The sequence below is a fragment of the Puntigrus tetrazona genome, chromosome 3 (genome assembly GCF_018831695.1).
Source record: "Puntigrus tetrazona isolate hp1 chromosome 3, ASM1883169v1, whole genome shotgun sequence".
NCBI classification, from domain to species: domain Eukaryota; kingdom Metazoa; phylum Chordata; class Actinopteri; order Cypriniformes; family Cyprinidae; genus Puntigrus; species Puntigrus tetrazona.
The window spans coordinates 2,734,666-2,757,165 of record NC_056701.1 but is presented as its reverse complement, the minus strand read 5'-3'; the positions used below and the strand labels follow the sequence as shown (position 1 = coordinate 2,757,165).

At 38.8% G+C, this 22,500-nt stretch overlaps 1 protein-coding gene across 3 annotated transcripts in view; it reads left to right on the top strand.

Moving 5' to 3' along the window:
* Nucleotides 1–22,500, top strand: part of rbfox3b (RNA binding fox-1 homolog 3b) — a 665,057-nt gene that overhangs the window by 620,849 nt on the left and 21,708 nt on the right. For 2 of the 3 annotated variants that reach the window (XM_043235046.1, XM_043235045.1), the window contains exons 4-9: nucleotides 2,000–2,242; nucleotides 7,786–7,923; nucleotides 18,122–18,175; nucleotides 20,169–20,261; nucleotides 21,433–21,493; nucleotides 21,577–21,630. In XM_043235046.1, the coding sequence (XP_043090981.1) occupies nucleotides 2,000–2,242; nucleotides 7,786–7,923; nucleotides 18,122–18,175; nucleotides 20,169–20,261; nucleotides 21,433–21,493; nucleotides 21,577–21,630 (643 nt within the window). The remainder of the gene's footprint in view (nucleotides 1–1,999; nucleotides 2,243–7,785; nucleotides 7,924–18,121; nucleotides 18,176–20,168; nucleotides 20,262–21,432; nucleotides 21,494–21,576; nucleotides 21,631–22,500) is intronic. The other variant, XM_043235047.1, reaches the window with a different exon arrangement.

The window sequence follows — 22,500 nt, the reverse complement described above, 5'->3', positions numbered from 1 at the left end:
TCATTCTAAATGTTTTTTAATGTTTAAACATTTATTATATATATATATATATATATATATATATATATATATATATATATATATATATTAAAATTATATATATATATATATATATATATATATATATATATATATATAATAATAATTTTTTTTTTTTTTTTCTAAATGCTTTTAACCACAGTCAAAAGTTTTTAGCCCTGGCATAAAATAAATAAAAATCTGAAAAATCATATTTTTGGAAGTAGATTTATTTAGCATTTAGACGAAACATTTTAAAGCTCGCTAATACGTTTTTGGTTTGTATGATACCGGCTTTCACTGTTCACCATCAAAAAAGAGTGAAAATCCACCGTTTCTTGCAGATATTTTTACCTTCACTTTATGCAAATCAGTAACTTTTTCAGAGCAAAGACACGCTGAAGATGCATATTTGTACGATTATACTATAAAGGCGTTTTACTTGACTTGACTTTACTACAAAAGTCTCAGCTATCAATCAGAAGGCGTGCAGTTTTGTTTTTTTTCCCCCTGTTCCTGGAGGCAACTTTTCCTGATCAAACACGCTCCGGGACCAGAACTATATTGGTCAGATAAAGGAGTCTTCTAGAGGCTTTCGAGATGTCCCAGATGCGATACGGCAGACTTTTGCGGAGTTGAAAGTGCGCCGCTCGCAGCTCGACAAACAGAAAGTGTTCATGTGAAGACGCGTCTGAGCGCTGTTAACATTAGTAACCTGTCAGGAAAATCAAAGCTCTCAGTCAAGACATCGTGAGGAGGCTGATTTGCCTTTTTTTTTCCCGCCGCAGCGTTGGGTCCCAGTGGCCTCCGGTCCTCCGAGCAGCTTCTACAACGGAGTCTGTTCATTAGGAATGATCAAGCGCGTCTGTAATCATCCGTGAGATGGGATCGTTGTTTTCCTGGCCTATTTAAAGTGCGGGGCGGCCCAATTCCCCGATCGGCCCATCAGAGGAGCCTGCTTTGATAGGACTCAACGTACGGCTGGAGCTGGCCAGATATAACACAGTCTAGCTTTTACCGGTTAAAAAATGAAAAGAGTAGTCAGTAATGTCATCTAGATCACTTGTCCTAAATGTGTCGCTAAATATTAACTTTAAATCTGTGATCTAAATATCTGAGGTCGGTTTGGGGATGACTGTGTTACGTTAAAAAAGCGTGGAAAACGAAGTCTTCCAGGTTTTAAGAATGCATTTTTTGTCAGCTATGCATCGGCTAAATTGCTTGACTCACACGTGGTATAATTTGACAGAAGGTTGTTTTGTCCTCAGATTCAAATGAATAATTAATCATTAATTAACATGGCATTTGTATGGCTTTTAAATGTTGTAAATTTAAAAATAAATAAATAAATAAAAAAAAAAAAAAATATATATATATATATATATATATATATATATATATATATATATATATATAATATTTTAAAGAACTATCAAACTTGTAAAGTTGGGTAATGATTATATAAATACATGCATGTATATATTTAAGAAAATGTTATGTATATCAAATACATATATATTTTTAAAAATATTTAAATGCATTTGCATTTGTTTTAAATTTATTAAGTATAACACATAACACATTGCATATATATATATATATATATATATATATACAGTATATATATACATATATATATATATATATATATATATATATATATATATTTTTTTTTTTTTTACTATTTATTTTATGTAGCTAAAATAAACTTCCACTTACCTTAAAAATATCTAGTATCATTTTTTCAGCGTGACTATGTGCCTTTATAAATGCATACATATATGATATACTCTAAAACTTTAATTTTGCATGCGATTAATCGTTACCCAGCGCTACGCATTAGTAGTCACGTCACACTTAAAAAGTAACTGCAATCAAATGCAGTGCTGTTTACATGTTTACTTGAAGGCTGCAGGGGTTTGACGCGTGCTTTCGTCCTCGTGTGTGTGTGTGTGTGTGTGTGTGTGGTGTGTGTCCTCAGGGTAATCAGGAGGCCAGCAACCCGGCGGACGCGATGGCCCAGACTTACACCCCGCAGTTCGCTCATCCCCCGCAGAACGGCATCCCGGCCGAGTTCACCGCGCTTCCCACGCAGGACTACGCGGGACAGAGCCGCGTCCCGGACCACGGCCTGGCGCTCTACACGCCGGCGCAGAGCCACAGCGATCTGACCAACACCGACAGCAGCACGCCGGCCATCAGCAGCAGCGGCAGCACGGCTCCGGTGCGTTTATCACAGTGACTCCTTGTGATCAATGATCAAATGCACACTTAGGACCGAAAGTAAAATCCATACCTTTAAAAAGTGTGTGTATATCTCGTCTAGAGCTGTCGAACGATTCGTTTCAATTAACTGCATCCAAAGTAAAGATACACATTATATATGTACTGTGCAGCGTGTATTTATTATCAGTATCACGCACGTATATGATTAAATATATTTATGGATAAAATTAATTACATTTAAATATTTTCTAAATATATACATGCGTATGTACGTATTTGTATATACGTAATAAATATGCACTGTAAAATAAATATATTGTTATTTGTGTATATTTCTACACACATGTGGGATGTCAGCAAAAGCTTATTTTGGATGTGATTAATTGCAATTAATTCTTTTAAAAGCACTAAGTAGTTTAGTTAGTTTTTCGGACACATAAAAATAATAGTTGTGAAACATTTTGATAAAAATTAGCCATATTATAGGTGTTTTTTTTCCCCACATTGTTACACTTTCCGGTCAAAATGGCCATTCAAAAAAAAAAAAAGCATTATGCTAGATTACCAACAAATATTGGATTGGATCAACTTGTTTATTTTCCATCAACATCAAAAAAAAAAAAAAAAACTGGTTTCTGTGTTTTTTGTCAACTTGTTGTCTTTCAGTCAATATCGGTTTTTCGGGAAAGAAAACAAGTTGGCTTTCAAAAGGCGGGTCATTTTTGACCCGCAACACCAAAGTGTGGCTGCGTTTCGAAACATCTTCAATCATTGGCTTAACAAGACCGTTAAGCATCTCTGCACGTCGATATATAACCGGCGAGCCGATGCGGCGACGATGAAGTTTTGAGAGTACGTGCTCCCCTGTCCGAAATAATGAGGCGAGAGCGAGCGCTTGACGCCGCGGTAACGACGTGTCACCCTCGCCGCCGCTGTCGTGTATCACTAGCTCTCGCTCGCAGACGGAGTGACACCGAATAAGTGGCGTGTCTGTTTGCATCACTCCCGCCGGGACGTTAATTGATGCTTCTGTTGCTGAAGGCTCGTCTAAACGCCGGCTCCGCTCGCTTTCGAGGCCCTGCTTCGCGCGCTGAGTCTTAAGTCTCGGCGTTTGAGCTCAGGAAGTCATCCCGTCTTTGGCTGCCGTGATGCACTTTTGGGTTTCTGCTCGCTCTTTTCCTCCTGGCCTGTTTTCTTTATGCGTGTACATGGTGTAGCATGAATAATTTAGCGTAGCAGAAAGGTGGACGCGCTCGCTAGTTAATCTCGTTGGGCCTGCTGGATTTCTCTCTCGTAGTCTTTCTGTGGCTGATAATGCTTCTCAGACGCTCACAGCCCTCGCTTAAACCTCATTATAAACCATTATTGGGCTGACGGAGAGGGTGGCTTATTATTTTAATGAATATTTATTTTTATTTATCGCCGCTATACTTCGCTAATTCCGAATTCGGTTTTGTTTTAATGGCACCGTTATTGAAATTAATGTGTTACGCATGCGTCTAATTGCGCCTATTACTAATTATTGCAAATAAATGCATGCTATAGATTCAAAGCCCAATAAAAAGGTTTCTGAAAGGTGCTGACCATGAATTGGATGACATTTAGCGAGGTTTATGGGTTTCGTTTTTCTCACGTTGGCGACAAATTCGTTTCGTTTCTTTAATGTTTAGTTGTGTTTCGTTAAAAGGGTCACGTGATGCGATATGATTCTCTAGTGTCTTAATGAAAACTAGATTCTGGTCCTTGATTCTGATTGGTTGAGCCAAATTCGAAGCTTAAATACTCTACAAGCATGCTTACATTTGTTGCGTTGCTCGGCAACCGCTTTGTTGGAGCCACAGCCGGTTCTGGGGAGCTACATTGTTTGGTGGAAGAATAACGTTTTTATCAAGATCATTACACTTTATATGCTCCGTTTTATTTTGTGAAACCTTACTACGTATAAGGTATTAAACGTTTTCTAAAAGCGATCGCGCGTCGTGCCTAACAACGCCCGTTAGCTGTTATAGTTTGACTGTAAACCAAGGCTTATTGCTTTTTTTGTAGAATACTTATTTACAATTTCTCAGCGGTATTGTAGCACCCCTTTTACCCTGTCAAAAACTGCTCTGTTCGCGGCGACCCATTTCGGTGCATGTCGCTTTAAATGATAATGAGCTCTGCTGACCCCGCCTCTCTCTTACTTGGGTTGAAAAGCCGTTCTCACAACACATTTTTGAAAAGGCAAATAAATAGGGAAAGAAAGTATATTTCAGTATTCTGTGAAATATTCAATATTATGATTTTATTTTCATGTTTTTAAAATAAAAAATATAAATAATAAAAAAATCCTGAAAACTAGTAATGTATTGGTAATATATATAATATATATAAACAAAACATTTATTTATATATATATATATATATATATATATATATATATATATATATATATATATATATATATATATATATAAACTAAAAATGTATTGGTATATATATATATATATATATATATATATAAACTAAGAATGTATTGGTAATATATATATATATATACACACACACACACACACTATTGTTTTTGCATTTAGATGTCCTCTACCCGGGACATACCATAACTTATGAATGAAATATCTTTTTTATTTTTATTTTTTTGTGCTCTGAACGATGCAGCGACACGGGGAAAAAAAACCCTGGACCTCAGGAGATTAAAAATAAAGCACTGGGCAGATTGAAACCGAAACACACATTTCAGTTCAGAAAAGACTCCTTCAAGCTTTCCGACCATTTAGTAAGAGTTATGCTTACAGGAGGATTATTAGATAAAGAAAGAGAGATAAAGCTAAGTTATTGAGCGCTATTAACCTCCCATGACCCGGGGTGCAGCGAGGGCGGGAGAGCTGCTGGCCCCGGGTTCACCTGCGGCCCCGGAAACACACGGGCAGAGAGATGGAGTCAGACAGCTGTCAGTGAGAACAGAGCGTGTCAGAGCGCAGGCGAGAGCCATAAAAGAGCACAAACGAGCCTCGTTACTGCCGGGACAGTGATTATCATAATGGCAACAATAAAGCCGACGGTCGTTACGCGGGTGATGATGATGGTGATGATGATGACGATGCCGGGGTGATTAATGCTGGGAGATAAATGAGAACGATGTATCACACTCCTCCCTACAGCGGAGCTGCGCACCGAGTGTGTGTGTGTGTGTGTGTGTGTGTGTAATGAGTTATGTACTGCATGCGTCTGCATGCACATACGTGTGATCATAAATCACGCGCCGCACGGCTCCAGACCGCCGTTCACGTGCACAGAAGAAAAAAAAGGTGAACGTCGGGAAACTTGTAAGGCACGTGTTCTTATGTTTAACCCTAACATCAAATGGAAGAAAAATAAGAAATTCCATTCAAATCGTCAGTAAAGTGTTCAGGTCGTCTTTTATAATGAAATCAAAAGGGAAATAAGTTCATATTTAATAATGCATTTGTGTTTTTAGAACTTTTTTTTTTTTTGACTCAATGCAAGCGTAAATAATGTTGTTTAAATTACAGCTTTTGCGATATTGTTTTCTCCGTACCATTATGTTGCTGAAAACATACATAACGGTACTTTTTTATGGCATTACCATTAAAAAGAGACTCTTACAGCAGTAGGAATATAATGAGAATCATCAGTCATCCACTATAAACGATCATATGCATTACAGTAATGAGATTTTGGGGTGAGAATGTATTTATTTAACAGTTTTTTTTTAAGTATCAGTTTTGACAGTATTAAAATAAGGTTTAATTTTGTCCTGTGTTTGTGATTTATTTCTTTTTTTATGTATTTATTTATTGGCATGCATGCATGCGTTTGTGAAAACCCATAGTAGGTCTATTTTTAATTTACAAATTGTAGTTTTATTAATAGTTTTTGTTGCGCTTAGTCATCTTAGTTTATTTCATTTTTTTGTTTTTTTTTTTTTTTTTAAGGAGACATATTATATTTACAAACTATAATAATGATATAGTAATATAAGTCTCTGGTGTCCCCAGAATGTGTCTGTGAAGCTTCACTTCAAAATACCCTACAGGTTATTTATTATATTTAGAAAATGGATATTTTGGGTGAAAGCAGCTACACTGTCTTTTCCGACGCTGTTCCTTTAAATGCAAACGGGTTTTTTCTCCCCGTCCCGTTACTGCTGAAATTAAACATCTGTTTTAGTTGTGATCATCGTGTTTAAGAAAGGGTTTTACATGTGTGACAACAGCCTCGTGTAGAAAGTGAATCAATAAATGCACTACTTTTCTCTTCTGAGGACTCTAGATAGTGTCCTGCAGAACAGTTAGCATGTTTTAGATCCGGTGCACCGTTAAAATAACGGTGGAAACCTACAGATTAAGGGGGTGGTAATATAATGAGATCCCTTTGCAACGTCACGAGATCAGAAGCGCTCGTTTTTCAGAAAAAGTTACTAGGTTACTCTTTTTCACTTCTCCTTGGTTAGTAGATGCACCTGATTTTAGCACTTAAAACGTGGAAAAGACTTATTTAGTTAAGTGCGTAAAGTTAAACTGAGCAAAAAACGACAAATATAAGTCATGTTGATTTTAAGCAACAAGAACTCGTTTCTATGCTTGTAGTTGACCGTAATAATGCAGCGAGTCACATTTTCGACCGGCAGCGGACAAGTTTTTCGGTGAATAACGACTTAAATTTGTGCCCGTTTCTCTCATGAAGCATCATTAGCAATATTTCCAGCAATAAATCATCCAGGATACTTTCATGTTTTCGTGAGATTTGTCAAATTACTGGCAGAACCGACTGCATGTATTTGCGTGCACAGCGTGTGTGTGTGTGTGTGTGTGTGTGTCTCCGTTACGAGCTGATGCAATAATGTTGGTGCTGTGTGTTGATGTTTTGATGAAGGCCGTGATGCTCTGGGGAGATTTGTTGATGTTGTTGCCATTGTGTGTACATGCATATCTGTGTGTGTGTGTGTGTGTGTGTGTGTTTGAATGAATCTGAACATTTTTTACCTCAATGATGACATTCTGATGACATGCTGCTGTAAGCGAGCGCATGAAAATGAGTGTGTGTGTGTGTGTGTGTGTGTGTGTGTGTGTGTGTGTGTCGTTCTGCTCGACTGAGCTAGCGGAGAGAGAAAACATCTGTCACACGCATCTGAAGTTTCATTTGTGGCGGATCATCAACATAATGATGGAAACAACAAGCCAATGGCCTCCGAGTGCGTGCGCGCGTGCGTGTGTGTGTGTGTGTGTGTGTGTGTGTGTGTGCGTGTGTTTGCTGGATATTCGTCAGTATATCTGGTGTGTTTGGGCTCCTCAGACAGTAACAGGTGGAGATTAATAATCGTATTGTAGATGCATGACCTCAGGTAGGCCACCATAACTCAACGTCTGTTTAGCCGCGTGCCGCTGGAGTGAAAAATGATAGCCGCGGATAAGTAGGCTAACTTACTATCCTTCATCTTTTTTTTTCCTCCCCCCCTTTTCTTATTCTCTTTTCTTTTGGTGGTGAGTTTAACCCTCTTTTGTCTCTGTTTTGCTCGGACAGACGGAAGACGTGACGCAAACAGAAGTCTCCCAGCAGGTGCCGCATTCGGAGTCCACGGAAAAACAGCAGCCCAAGCGGTTACACGTCTCCAACATCCCCTTCCGCTTCCGTGACCCGGATTTACGGCAAATGTTCGGGGTGAGTTTGAGAACTTCGAGCGCCGTAACACGTTTCTGTTTCGCTTTCATCCAGGAGCCTCTTTCGTGGTTTCATCACCTGAGGATCCATGCTTCTTAAAGGGAAAAGTTTTGCTGAAAATGTGTTCGCCCTCAGGCCATGCAAGATGTAGATGTAGATGTGTTCGTTAGTTAGATTTGGAGAAATATGGTATTACGCAACGGATGCTTTGAAAGTGAATGGGTGCCGCCTGAGTGAGAGTCCAAACAGCTGATAAGAACATCACAGTAATCCACACCCATATGTTTTAACCTCCATCCTCTGTCCATAACATTGCTTTAACTAGACATAAAGGTCCATTTTCGGACACTGAGATGTACATATCATCTGGAATACAGCTGTTTGGAAAATCTGAAAGTCGCCATTAAAGGTGCTATATGTAAGAGTGGTCGAACTAAGCGTTGCAAAATATTGGAGGCGTTTTCTTTCAGACTTAGCGCACACGCAGGTTGCCAGATTCCCTCTCAGAACCCCTCCGTTTGCTTCCATGACTGAAATACGTGTGTTTTCCGACAACTGGCAACCCGCGGTTCTGAAACCCGATTGGGTGAACTGGCCGGGGGGCGGGTCTCACGAACATTCCGGGCCGGAACGCGCGTTTTCAAAGGAGAATAATTGACTGTAGCATTGTTTTTCAGAGAAACATGTTAACTCAGCATGTTTCGTAAATATCTGCAAACATATTACAGTTTTTAAGCTTTAGCAGACGGCGCCTTTAAAATATAAAAAAACAAATCAAAAATGAAGGTTTGATATAGTTATGGTAGGAAGTTTACGAAAATATTTTCATGGAACATCATCTTCACCCAAATATTACATTTACAGGATATTTTACTCACCCCCAAGCCATCCGAGGTGTGCATGACTTTCTCTTTGCAACAAAAATATTTCTAGCTTTCGAATTGTAACCCAAATAACCGACTTCTGACTCGACGAACGATGCAACTTACGTCATACGTCGTACTCCGACTGAAAAAGAAAATCACATACACCTAGGATGGCTTGGGGATGAGTAGTTTATGGCGTAATTTTCATTTTTGGGTGAAGTACTCCTGAATATTTGACATGGGATATATTTTGACCCATGCAATGTATTGTTGGCCATTGCTTCAAATATACCTGTTCTACTTATGACTGGTTTTGTGCTCCAGACTCATACATGTGGCTGTATTTTGATTTGAGAGGTTAGTGGATGGACTTTATCACCGGAAGAAGCATTATTATGAATTAAAATACATATAAGTGTGTACGCACATAAGTTAAAAAGGCAAAACATCAAAATGCTTCTTGCCTTGCCACATTCATTACGGCTTGCATGAATCGCGTAAATGATTTTTTTTCATCTAGAATGGTGAAATTAGGCAAAAGAGGTCGAGTAGTTTATTACTATGAAGTATTTACAATAGCTACTTCACTGGAAAAATATACTTAATATTATGCTTGCTTTCCACTGCAAGTATGAAGGATTTCTTCAATTAACTTGAAAAGCAAAAGCGTCAAGTATAATGAAATGCTCTTATTACTTAAGATATCGAAATTTAGTTTTTCTAAGCTCACTTAAATGTATCTTAAGTAGTTTGTGTATATGTTTATTTAAGATTTAGACCTGTTTATTATTAAGAACATCTTTATATCTGAATTACATTTTTTATATCTGAATATATGGATTACATTAACCCTTCTCCGCAGATTTAGGGTAAATAAGACGACTATACGGGCTCACTATACACACACACACACACACACACACACACACACACCTCTTCCTTCTTATTAGCTAAAATCATCTCAATCATCTTAATGACCCGTCAGCAGCAGGCCGGCCAGAAAAGCTGCTTTAAACAGCGCTCATTTGTTTGGGCTGGTGTCGGCCGGTGGCTCTGTCGAAAAGATGATGTTAATTACAGCACAGACCGCCGCATAGCCGTATAAATTACATACAACATGGTCTGTGGCCCCTCGCTCGTTTCCCATCATGCTCTGTGATAGCTGGATTATTGTTCTCAGAGGCTGCCAGGTTCTTGTATGCCAAATCGGCACGGTAATTAGCTCGCAGTTATTGTGCATAGGTGGTCGGGAGATATATGATGTAAATTCAGTATGGATGCCAAAAACAATATGATCGACTTGGGACGTTTGTTTAATCACTACTAACCAAGCTGGCACGCTTTCCCGCTCGATATCCTGGTCTTATTTTCCATAATAAATATCTGAATGTTCTTAAATCAAGATGCATTTGGAGAAATAGGGTTTCATCATTTGCATCGGTGGATGCTCTGCAGTGAATGGGTGCCGTCGGAAAGAGAGTCCAAGCAGCTGGTTAAAAAACATCACTATAGTCAACAAGAAGTTTGAAAAAAACAAACATAATTTTGCATTGAGACATTTTCAAATTCAGGCCATTACTTCCTGCTAAAATATGATCCATAATATTGTTTTTTCAAGTTTAAGGAGGGAAATCTGCACAGATCAAGAAAACGTTCACCGGCCGAAACGGTTTGAACTGGTTGTAGACACATATGGGGTCGGATTTGGATGAGACTGACTTTATCACTGGAGAAAACAATATTAATTGTTTTCTCTATTTTTACTTAATTTTTAATTGATTTTTTTTTTATTAAAGAAGAAGTTAAAACGCCTTAATGATTAATTTTTTCTTACAAACATGCATCTTTTCTCTTCACAAGTCATTAACCGATGAACTGGAGCGCTGTGGATTACTGAGATGTTTTTATCAGCCGTTTGGATTCTGACGGCACCCATTCACTGCGGAGGACGTGCTACATTTCTCCAAACCTGTTCTGGTGAATAAATTAACTCATGTACATCTTGGAGGGCCCGAGGGTGACTGCGTTCTCAGCTAATTTTCACTCGTTTTCCTTCACAAGTGAACAGTTTTTACTCGAAAACTCCTTGAAGTAGAAAACGTAAAATACAATTTTCTTGAAACCGCACTCCGGTGATGATTGGTTTATTTGCAGCTTGCAATGCAATGTTTATTTGCAATGCATATGCAATGTATCGCACTTGCAGCAATTACTCGAAGCGCTACATAACTTTTTTGGGCTGTTAGCATGCTAAAAGTTAGCCGCATTTGCATAAGACATCACATGGTAAACAAAGGAAATATGTCTATACTTAAGCCACGTAAAGCCAACACCTTAAGATGTAATCCCGCGCTATAAGCTCCATCTGCCTGCACAGACTCAAGTAAGCCGCGCTAATGACTCGATCCCACGCTAACAAAGCTTGGCGGCGTTGATTAGCCTCGTGGCTAATGGAGATTTAGCCTGTGGTGAGCAGGGCCGAAGGTTTGCCAAGAGAAAGCGGTGCGGCTAATTAGCTGCTTGGCTAACGAAGAGTCGAAGCTGAATGAGTGGGGCGTCAGGTTAGCGTCGCGGGCTAGAGCGCCGGAGTCTGGAAGTCGCTAATGAGTGCAGAAGTACAAGGCTCATTATCCGGAGCCGAGCGGCTTATTACCGAGGATGTCCGTATGGAAATGTGAGGTAGAAGAGAGCGTTCCTAGAAGTAAAACCTCCGGCTTTGTGTTGGCTTTAGGGCCGTTTCTTCTTCCCCTCTGCCTGTGGGCCTCAAGGGCTGCTGGGAATTTCTCTCACAGGGGGCCTTACCTTCATCTCCGGCTTTCCCGCTGTGCAGACACCGTGTTAGCATTCCACCTGCGGCTCTCCTCTTTTAAGAGACGGAATTAAAGATCTGCTTAAATCTGACTCCTGTGAGCAGCGAACAAGTCTTCATCGGTATGGGGAGACCACTCGCATTACAGAAAACCCCACCAATCAGAGCACTTCAAAAGACGCAGAGCTCTGAAACTGCCTTCAATACTGCTTTGGTTTGCAGAATACGACATGAGCTTTTTTGGCAGGGTACTTTGTGCATAATTCCCCTGCCGGAGAATCCAGCTAATCCGGCTTCTGAAGGAGACCGGTTTCACTCTGGCCATTCAGGATTGAATTGACAGTGCCTTTTGAATCGCAGTTTAATTTCTGCATACGAACTGAGGCTGCAAACAGGATTGAGAATCGCTGATTGAATTTTCGAACCGGAATACAAATCAATTTCTACAACTGTAATAATTACACTAGATTTCCAGTTTCTGCATATAAATTGAGGTTACAAACAGTTACTTTCTGCATTTTTTCCAAATGTATCAGTATTGAAAAAGCCTCTACTTTTTAAAGTTTAAAAATGTTGTACTCCCGGCTTTAAGAAATGAAGTGAGAATGCTTTTAAAATTCAAATAAAATTTTAGAATATGAATTAAGGTTGCAAAGAGATGAGCAATTGCTTTTAAAATTATCTAATGAATTAAATTTCAAACAAGGTCATTCATGATTGAATTGACGATTGCCGTTCAAATTCCAATTAAATTCATTTAAGTCACGAACCTAAATGCAGATTATTAAAAGCATTTTTTTTTACATTTTAAATATTGTATTTTTTTTTGCAAAAAAAGCTTATGTTTATCTAATCTAATCTAGTAGCTGAATATGAATTAATGCAGCAAATTCAGGTTGTAAATGTACTCGTATAAATGGAGTTTTTTAAACTAAGATTTTTAAAAGATAAACTTGACAAATGCTTGATTTATATTTGTAATATTTTAGCTTACATTTTCATTTTAAATGTTATTTGCTTTTAATATTTCAAAACATTTAAAGATATTTTAAAAGTTGTAATACGATTTTTTCATATGCAGCCAGGTTTGTTTTTTTCCTGTTTGTATATTCAGCATATTTAATAAATTAACTTTTGTGAAACATAATGGAAGAACGTGCCTCTTCCCAGAACGCACTGCACCTGTGCTGAATTTCTTTGTACGCTATTCTGTTAAAATCGTGCTTTTTACGTAAGCTTCCAGTATGCGGTTCTTCCTTAGCAAACTGTGATACTGGCAAGCTGTTGATCACAACCAATTAAATCATAATGTAATAATTTGGCAGACATTTATGTGTTTGACAGGCGCTTTTATCCAAAGCGGCTTCAATTGTATTCAATTGCAGCACACTCCTCTGCAAAACTACTAAGTGCTTCATTCCCTGCAGCGCTGTGCTAAGGTTTTACTGCACGTATGCATGAGAAACCTACCACAACGGGGGGTAACTGAGCATGCTCAGTAGAGACGACCACTTCCCCAACCATACGCAACTTTCCCACCAAACTAATTAATCTCTATCACTGGTCCATTAGGCCTGGTTAAAACAATTAGCATCTGCGGCACGCTAGCCAGGGAAAACCCCAGCATACAACGCGGAGCTCACGCTGGGGAGGTAATGTGTTTGTGTGTCTCTGATTGAGCCCTCCGCAGAATGTGCATTCATTTGAATAAATTGATAGATTTCAGCCTACAGTTTCACACAGATGCTGATTGGATGAGCAATAATATTAAGCCATTGCGGCTGTAGCACAAACAAAAAGAGCAGAGTCGTCCTTGAAACGTTACCGCGCTCGGTTTGTTTGAGCATCAGCGTTGTCTCAGATGTTTCACGTCAGATGAATTTGGAGATGTTAAACTAGATGGAGAGCCGCTGCGCTCATTTGAAGATAAATATTTGAGTTTGACATGACTTTGACTGCACGCTTGGCAAATCTGAGCACACTGGGAGACATTGTTGACATCTCCACTGAAACTCCAGAGGTGAAATGTTAGAGTACTAGTTCCTGATGGCCTGGAGAATCATCTGAGAAGCTCAAGCACAAATCTCAATTTGATTTCATCGAAATCTTTGAGAAACAGTTGAGACTTTAACGAGATCTGATTTGTGACTTTCAGTTGCAGTTTTTGCATAGGTCCTGTGCTGAAAAATAAGCAATTAGAGGGACGTTTGAAACTTGATGGAGTTTGCCGTTACATCTGAGATGATTTTTCTAAAAATCTATTTTGAGAAAAGTAAGATGTTGTTGAGAGAATTTGATCTCTGAGCAAAGTTTGAGACATTATTGAGATTTCTTCGGAAACACTAGAGCAGACCCATGAGGTTACTAGGGAAATATCTGAGACGATTTCGTCAAAAGTCTCCATTGAGTCTCACTGAAATGAGACTTTAATCAGATCTCCTTTGTGGTCTTTCCAGTTTGTTTTCCTGGACCTTAATCTGAGATATCACTGTTATTAGGAAAGTTTTATTGCTCATGAGACAAATGAGTTTGCTGATCAACTCAGATGTTTCTCCTAAAGCATAGTTTTAGATATTGTTGAGATCTCTTTTGAAAGGAGACACGTGTCTTTTTTTCACAAGAAATATACAAGAAGACTTCAGCAAAAGCCTCCATCCTAATAAAATCTAGCAGAATCAGTTTGAAGAGATCTTCCTAATTTTTCCTTTCCAGCTTGAGCGTTTTATGTCAAAGAAAGTGTTAAGGCTCAAGAGACCGCTTTAAGGTAATCGTTGTTATGTCTCAGTATCATCTCAGATGATTCTCATAAAATACACACAGCAACCGTATTTGATGTAGACAGAGTTCGAGTTTCGCTTGCAATTCTAAGCACAGTTTGAGACATCATTGAGAGCTCTTTTGAAGCTCTAGAGGTGAAATACGAGATTACTGGTGACTTAAACATCTGAGAAGCAGGAATTATATTTAAAAGAATGCATTGACTCTTCATTTCATCTAAGTGCTGTCTAGGAGAAACGGACAAGATCTTGTGTGATTTTTCTTTCCTAACTACAGTGCTGTTAATGTAGATGAAGGCTCCCCGAATCTTTTCTACTCATTTTTAGCGACTCTTTCCTGACCTCTTCCTCTCTCACACAAACAGCTAATTAACATTAGCGTGTAGTCTGATTAGCGCTGACCCCGTAACCCAGTCTATTCATCCTTTTTTGTAGTCGGTTTCTGTAGACAACAGCACCGCTCTTGATCCTATTAACACTTACAGTGTCATCTCTCTCCATCCGACGCGGCACTCGCAGACGTTTTATTTTCTTCCGCAGTGGCCAAATGATGGCGATGCCGCATGCTTGACAGGGTAATTACTTTTAATGAAATAATACGACCATCGCAGGCATCAATTAAAAGCCGCCCTCACTCTGCGCTCATTAGAGTGGTTTGCGCTCGTCCCTCATCTCTCCACTTTCTAACGATCCAAACAGCACGGAAGCTGAATCGAAGATTGGTGAATGTTTCCCCCCTTGGGAGCAATGCCACACAACAAAAACAAGACACACAGAGAGAGAGAGAGAGAGAGAGAGAGAGAGAGAGAGAGAGAGAGAGAGAGAGAGAGGGAAAAAAAAGAGCTTGTCATCAGTGAAAGACAGGGGGAAAAAAACAGACTGTACACACATAGTTCCGTTTATCTTTATCATAATAAAAATAAAATGTGTACTTGTGTACGTAAATTGTCTGTTTGACTCAGTTTTCTTCTCTCTGGCCTCTGATGAGAGCTCACGCCAGAGACCTCACACCAGAGACTGCAGAAACCAAAAATACCTCACACCGGAGGCCCCAGAAACATCGCACCAGAAAGCTCACGCTGCAGACTTCCCATTTTAAACCTTATGCCAGAGACCTCACTCCAGAGGCTTCAGATACATCACATTAGAAAATTCACATCATAGATTCTAACAAAACCTCACCTCACAGCAAAGACTGTACTCCAAAAACATCACGTTCGAAACCATACCACAGACAAATATTATTACGAACCTCATGCCTGAGGTCTCACTGCAAAAACATCACATTAGAAAAAGAAACACAACAAAAAGATCTCTCGCCAGAGACTCCAGGTACAACATAGTAGAAACCTCACACCACAGGCTTCTAATGAAAAACGTAAAAAAAACTCACCTGAGAGACCTCACCCCAAAGACCTCTCTGCAAAAAAATCAGATTAGAAACCTCACACCACGGAATACACATGAGAAACCTCACGTGATAGACCTCATGTCAGAGACTTTGTATATATATCACATTAAAAACCTCCACAGTCTTCTACTGAGAAACCTCACTGTGGAAACCTCACTGAAAAAAACATAATACCAAACACCATGCATATTACAAAACTCACGCCAGAGACTTCTGCTGAAAAAAAAAAGACCTCATGCCAGAGACTCCGTAGACATCACATTAGAAATATAATGAAATTATTAGAAAGCTCATAACACAGACTTCTAATGGAAAAAGCTGACACGATAGACCTCATATGAGAGACTTCACTCTAAAAAGCATATTAGAAACCTCATCACAGAAGAATCTTTTCACAGTTCCTAGAACTATTTGCGGAAGTTAATTTTGGTTTTTAGTTGCAGAAACTCTAACTGTAAACTAAATTATCTCCTACTTTGGAGTAGGGTCTAAAACAGTTCAATAGGAGCTATCAGTGACATATGTGTACACTGACTGGCCAAACACATACGAAACACCAGCTACTTGGCATTTTTAAAATGCAGAGTGAAAATATTTGCTTCACTACTCTCTGAAAATTTTAGCATGTTAATTGATATGACAGTGTTAATTTGGTTTTGGTGGAAGAGACCTGCTATACTGCTGCTGAATTGCTGCTGCTGTTGGTTATTGCTGTAGTTGTAGATTATTGCTACCGCCGATGCATTTGGCAATACGGTGCTATGAGTATTCAAGACATACCGCTGCTGCACAAATAGCATTAAAATAACCCGTAGCAGATCTATATAGGTGGAGGGTGTCAGAGAAACAAGTGAATGCTAGCCAGTCATATAAATGCAAGACAGTACGCTCATTGGCTGCATATGGCAACATTAACCAATCAGCTTTTGCCAAGCTGCTTAAGTCTTTGAATATCATCAGTTATGTTAACAACCCATCGCCTACCTGCCTGACAAATGTGACTGATGCACTGCATTTCTGTTCACCTTGAGCGTTCTTTAGAGAGTATTTGCAGTGCATTCGTAATACAGACGTAAGTTTGTATTAAATTTGTGCATTTCGTTTTATAGAGGCGGCAGCATACCTATTCGTGTCTGGTCTTTTAATCAAATAACACCACAGTTTTAAAGATTCATTTGTATTTAACTTATGCGGCAAGCAATATTGTGTTGTTTTCAACTTATTACATTTCTGCATCTGTTACTATCTTTTTATAGCCTATAATTTGATGTTGTAGGCTGTTCATCGATGCTTGTAATCTGTGTGATCATTCTTGTTAAACTAGTAGTTTCTGCTGGGGTACAGAAATCCTTTTTAGTAATAACTGAAAAGCAAACTTTTTTTTGCTACTATGATCCGAACCGTATTTTTTGTGATTCGTTGCACCACTAGCAGAGAGCAATGTTATGTATGGTCCGGACCAAAAAAATAAAATAAAATAATATGAACGCAGTCAATATGAAGGGGAGCAATCAAACTTGGGCTCAGACCAGGCAATCGAACCTAGGGCAAAAGAATCCTTACTTGAATTATCATACTCTTTTAATCACATAAATTGTGCGTCTTCATTCTACAGTATCTCCTTTATCACAAAACCCCCAAAACACAACAAAAATCTTATCACGGCATCCTCCATTGACCGGACTGTTATAAATGCCGCTAATAAAGACAACGCTGTTGGAAGCTTCACAGTCCCTGCTGCCGGTTTTTGTCACGAGATATGCCAGAGGCTCCATATACAACTGAAACCTCACTGTAAAATAATCGCATCAGAAGCCTCGCACCACAGACTTCACAATATAAACTCGAGCCGGAGACGTTATGCCAGAGAGTTCGCATACATCCCATTAGAAACCTCACATCACATGACAGACGTCGGATGAAAACCTCCGCTGGGAGACCTCGTCGCAAAAACCTCACGCCACAGACGTCTAATGAAAACCTCACTGCAAAAGCATCTCACACCGCAGACCTCACGCCAGAGACCTCAGAGTCTGCAGACGCTTAATAATGCTGTGGAATGTGATTACAGCAACGGAATTGCGAAAGTTTCTCACAATCTAAACTCAGGAAAAGTTGTTTCATGAAGCCTGCAGTGGGAAGCATCTAACATGTCCTGTGTGTTATGTAATTACCAGTTTGCCGGATGCGTGATGTTATTATTTCATCCCAGGTTTCGAGCCCCACTTTCTCATGGACACAGAGGCTCCTAATCGATTTATCTCTCTCTTATTCCTGTCTTCATCTTGCTTTTCTCTCCCTCGCTCTCTGTTTCTCCCGCTCTCCTTTTCTGCAGCAATTTGGGAAGATCTTAGACGTGGAGATTATCTTTAATGAAAGAGGATCAAAGGTATGAATGACGCTTGCTTTCTTCTCCTCTCTGTTTGTGTAGCCACAATCTTTTCTCGTTCTCTTCTGAACTCTTTATTGGCTTAGAGACGCCGGTTTGATCTTCCTCGACTCAGATTAAAGACTATAAAGTCAAAGAACAAAACCGACACGGCAGTGCACACAATCAGAGCGCTGGTCGTGGATCGAGGTCAGCTGAGGACTTCACACCCATCCACTGTTTGTTCAGACGATAGACAGAATAAAGTAGAAACTCCTGGGCCGCTGATGTTCACTTCAGGGCTGTATGTGGAAAAATAATGTCAGTAACGTCAAAGTTAACTGTTTTCCCCCCAAAACTTATATGTTCTGACATTTTGGATATTTTTGAGCGCTGCTTGCTGGAACGTTAAACATTAAAATGCCCTTAATATTTGGCTGGTACCTAAAGTACATAAATATAATAAAAATGTTTTGTTTATTGAAATAACACTGAAATGGAATTAAATTATGAATAAAAATAAAACGGATGTATAAATATTAGGTGAAAAGTAAAAGCACAAAAAAAGTATTAAAATGTTTAAATTGAACCTAGTAATTTTCAAAGTGACAATATATTTTACATAAAAACAAAAACAGTAATCAATGAATAAAAAACATTGATATAACATTATATCAAAATAAAATAATAGAAAAGATTTTTATTTAAAATGAAATGAAAAACTGGTGAAATAAATGTTATTAGTTGCTAAACAAAGCAATACAATTTCTAATTTGAAATTATAAAAAGATAATAAAACTGAACCTAGTTTATTATAAATTATATATAAATAGCAATATTAAAAACAAACAATAAATAGATTTTTAAATTAAGTAAATTACATTTTAAAAAAGTGTATATATATATATATATATATATATATATATATATATATATATATATATATATACTGTATATGGGCCCATATTTGTTACAAAATGTATCATATTGCACAGTTTTGTTATAAAGTCACTCTTATGCCAATTTTTTTTTTTTTTGTGACAACCAGCCCCGGTCTTCCACGCATTTTTCACTGTACAGTTTTATATCTGGGGTCTCTAACGGAAATGCTTCAACACTAACTAATGCGTGCCCTGTGAGTAACCTCTGTGACCCCGGACAGATCATGATTGACAGGTGCGTGCTGTAGTTCCCCCCCACGGCTAAATAAGATGAAGATGCCAAGCATTCACTGCTGTGTGCACTACAAAGCCCATTACCCGTGAAGCCTTGCTGAGCCCACCTCCGGCGTGGCTGTATAATGAACCCACCGGCCCATTAATAAACAATCTATTCTCTAAGAAGCAGCAATTTGCATTCAATATGTTTGTCCCTTTTGAAAAATGGGCTGTGTTTTGGCCCTCTGTGTAAGCTCATTATTGCGTGATAAACCAGAGCACGGGACTCATGCGGCCCTCGCTCTATTCCTTTATCTCTCTGACTGATATAAACCCAGCCCTCGAGCTGCTAGTAGCTCATCCTGCATTAACCAAACAGCGTCCGTCCATCATCTGTAGCCCCGCCCCCCCCTGCGCTCCCATTGGACAGTGTGTCATCTCTCGCGCTACGCTGTTGAACCTCTTTTTAAACTCTGCGTTTGATATGACGCCAAATCGCGTAATAAATTATAAACTGCGTGACAGATATGTCGTACTTAATGGGATGGTTCACCCGATTCAAAATTTGAATTAGCCTAGTCATGTGCTCATCCTCAAAGCATCCTATTAGGCAAAAAAAAAGAAACAATTCAAGAAGATAATAAAACTGAACCTAGGTTATTATAAATGGAAGCTAGTAGTATTTTCACACACTTGACACGCTGAAAGAGGTTCGTAGATATTGTGCGTCACTAACTTGATGTGAATGAAGCTGTGTTTTTCTCTGTAATCCTCCTGATCACGTTCCTCCGCTCTTGGGCTCCTGACTCTCTCCTGTTTCTCTCTCTCTCCTCCTGCTTTGCTCCTTGCGTCCGCAGGGCTTTGGCTTTGTAACTTTTGAAACGAGCGCAGACGCAGATCGTGCGCGGGAGAAACTAAACGGTACAATCGTAGAAGGACGTAAAATCGAGGTGCTTTCCTTTTCCCCCTTCTCTCCGTCCTCCTTTCCTGCCCTCTCCCTGAGGTTCCTGAGCATCTGCACGATACCTGTCCACATTTGCGTGTGTTTGTGACGTCTGGATGATATATTCGTTGATATAGTCATGTGCATCTCCTCAGTAAAGCCGGTTCTTTGATTAGCGGTACATCTCCATCAGCTGTTTTTGGATAGTTTCGGATGGTTAATATGGCAAGCTACGCAATATCGCGTCCAGTTTTGCGGGCGATTCTTTTGCAATACTGAACCTGATATTGCGTAGCTTACAGCTATCGATGAATATATCGCTCAGCCTTAACTGAAAGCAATATTCTGGGTTAAATATGACTTATTCACTCTCAGCTACACACTCACAAAAAAGGTGCGTTTCACCCCAAACGAGAGAAAAAAGAAACTATATTTTGTATGCATAACGTTTATACCTTTTCAGAACTTTTAGCATTTGTTGCATTGTAACAATAATTAAAATTAGTGTTAATGAACACTAGTATTTAATTTAATTTAATTTAATTTAATTTAATTTAATTTAATTTAATTTAAGGTATTTGTATATTGCATTACATGTATTATATTATATTACATTATATTTTATTATATTGTATTGTGTTGTATTGTACTCTATTTGTAAAATAACAAAATATTTGCCAGATATTATCAATAGATATTAACACCCAGAATATTTCTTGATTTTTTTGATTGATCTCTGAGATACATTTAATCTGTTGGATGTGAAACCAAATATTTAACAGAAGTCTGAATCTATGAAATGTAAAAAAAATGTGTTAAATATTATTACATCCATCACCCTCATCATTTGTCATTTAGTAATGCACAACTGGTTTAAACCAAGCTGTATTTCAAATCATTTATCATGCTCAAAGTATTGTTTGCTTCATGTTTTTTTTTTGTATGCTTGTGTATGTCGTCAATTCCAAAAATCTGAAGTTATCTGAATATTACAGCGCATAAAGTGTGGTGTGCAGGGCTCCGAGCGGCCAGATGCATTGTGGGTGATTAGAGGAAGAGCAGAGGGATATTACTCATGTGCATGCGTTTGCATGAGCGCAGTGTTCATATGCATGTGTTTGTGATGTATGTTCCCTGCGGTGCGCTCACATCTCTCTTTCTCTCTCTCTCTCTCTCAGGTGAACAACGCCACGGCGAGAGTGATGACGAATAAGAAAGTAGTAAACCCGTACACAAACAGTAAGAGCTCCTCTCAGGATACAGCTGACTCTCTGTGATAGCTCTGGGATCTGTTCGAGCACATCTCTGTCTTGTTTCTGCAGGCTGGAAACTCAATCCGGTGGTAGGAGCCGTTCACGGACCGGAGCTCTATGCAGGTGAGGAACAGCATTGTTTTATTCTGTCGACAGCATCTACGCCAGACATGAGCGGAATACTGTAGAACCCATTATAATCAGAAAAGCTGTCTGCTCTGGATGGCTGCCATGGCTACAGTATGCAGTTGTAATTCAAGTGTTTGGACAGGTTGCCGTGATGCTGCTTTGCAGTCGTCATGCAGGTGTTTGGACTAGTTGCCAGGATGTTGCTGGCTTTTTTTTCAGCTGCCTAGTTGCTAGGATGATGGATGCTAAGTGCAGAGAAAAATGGTTTTCATGGCATTGCTAAGGTTTTCTGACTGGTAACTAGGGTGTTACTAGGGTGCTATGATTGGTTTCCAAGGTGTTCTGACTAGTTGTTAAGATGATGGATGGATGGATGATAGATAATTGAATGTCATGGTGTTGGTTTTCAGTTATTAAATGTGTTCTGATTGGTTGTTAGGGTTTTTGACTGGTTACAAGGATGATAGATAAATAGATAAATGGTCGTAATGGCATTGCTATTGAGTTGTTAGTGTTCTGATTGGTTGCTAGGGTGTTGTTGGGTGCTATGACTGGTTGCTAGGATGATGGATGGATGGATGGATGAATGGATGGATGGACTGACTGACTGACTGACTGATAGATAGATAGATAGATAGATAGATAGATAGATAGATAGATAGATAGATAGATAGATAGATAGATAGATAGATAGATAGATAGATAGATAGATAGATCGACAGACAGATAGATAGATAGATAGATAGATAGATAGATAGATAGATAGATAGATAGATAGATAAATCGATCGACAGACAGACCAATGGATAGATAGATAGATAGATAGATAGATAGATAGATAGATAGATAGATAGATAGATAGAT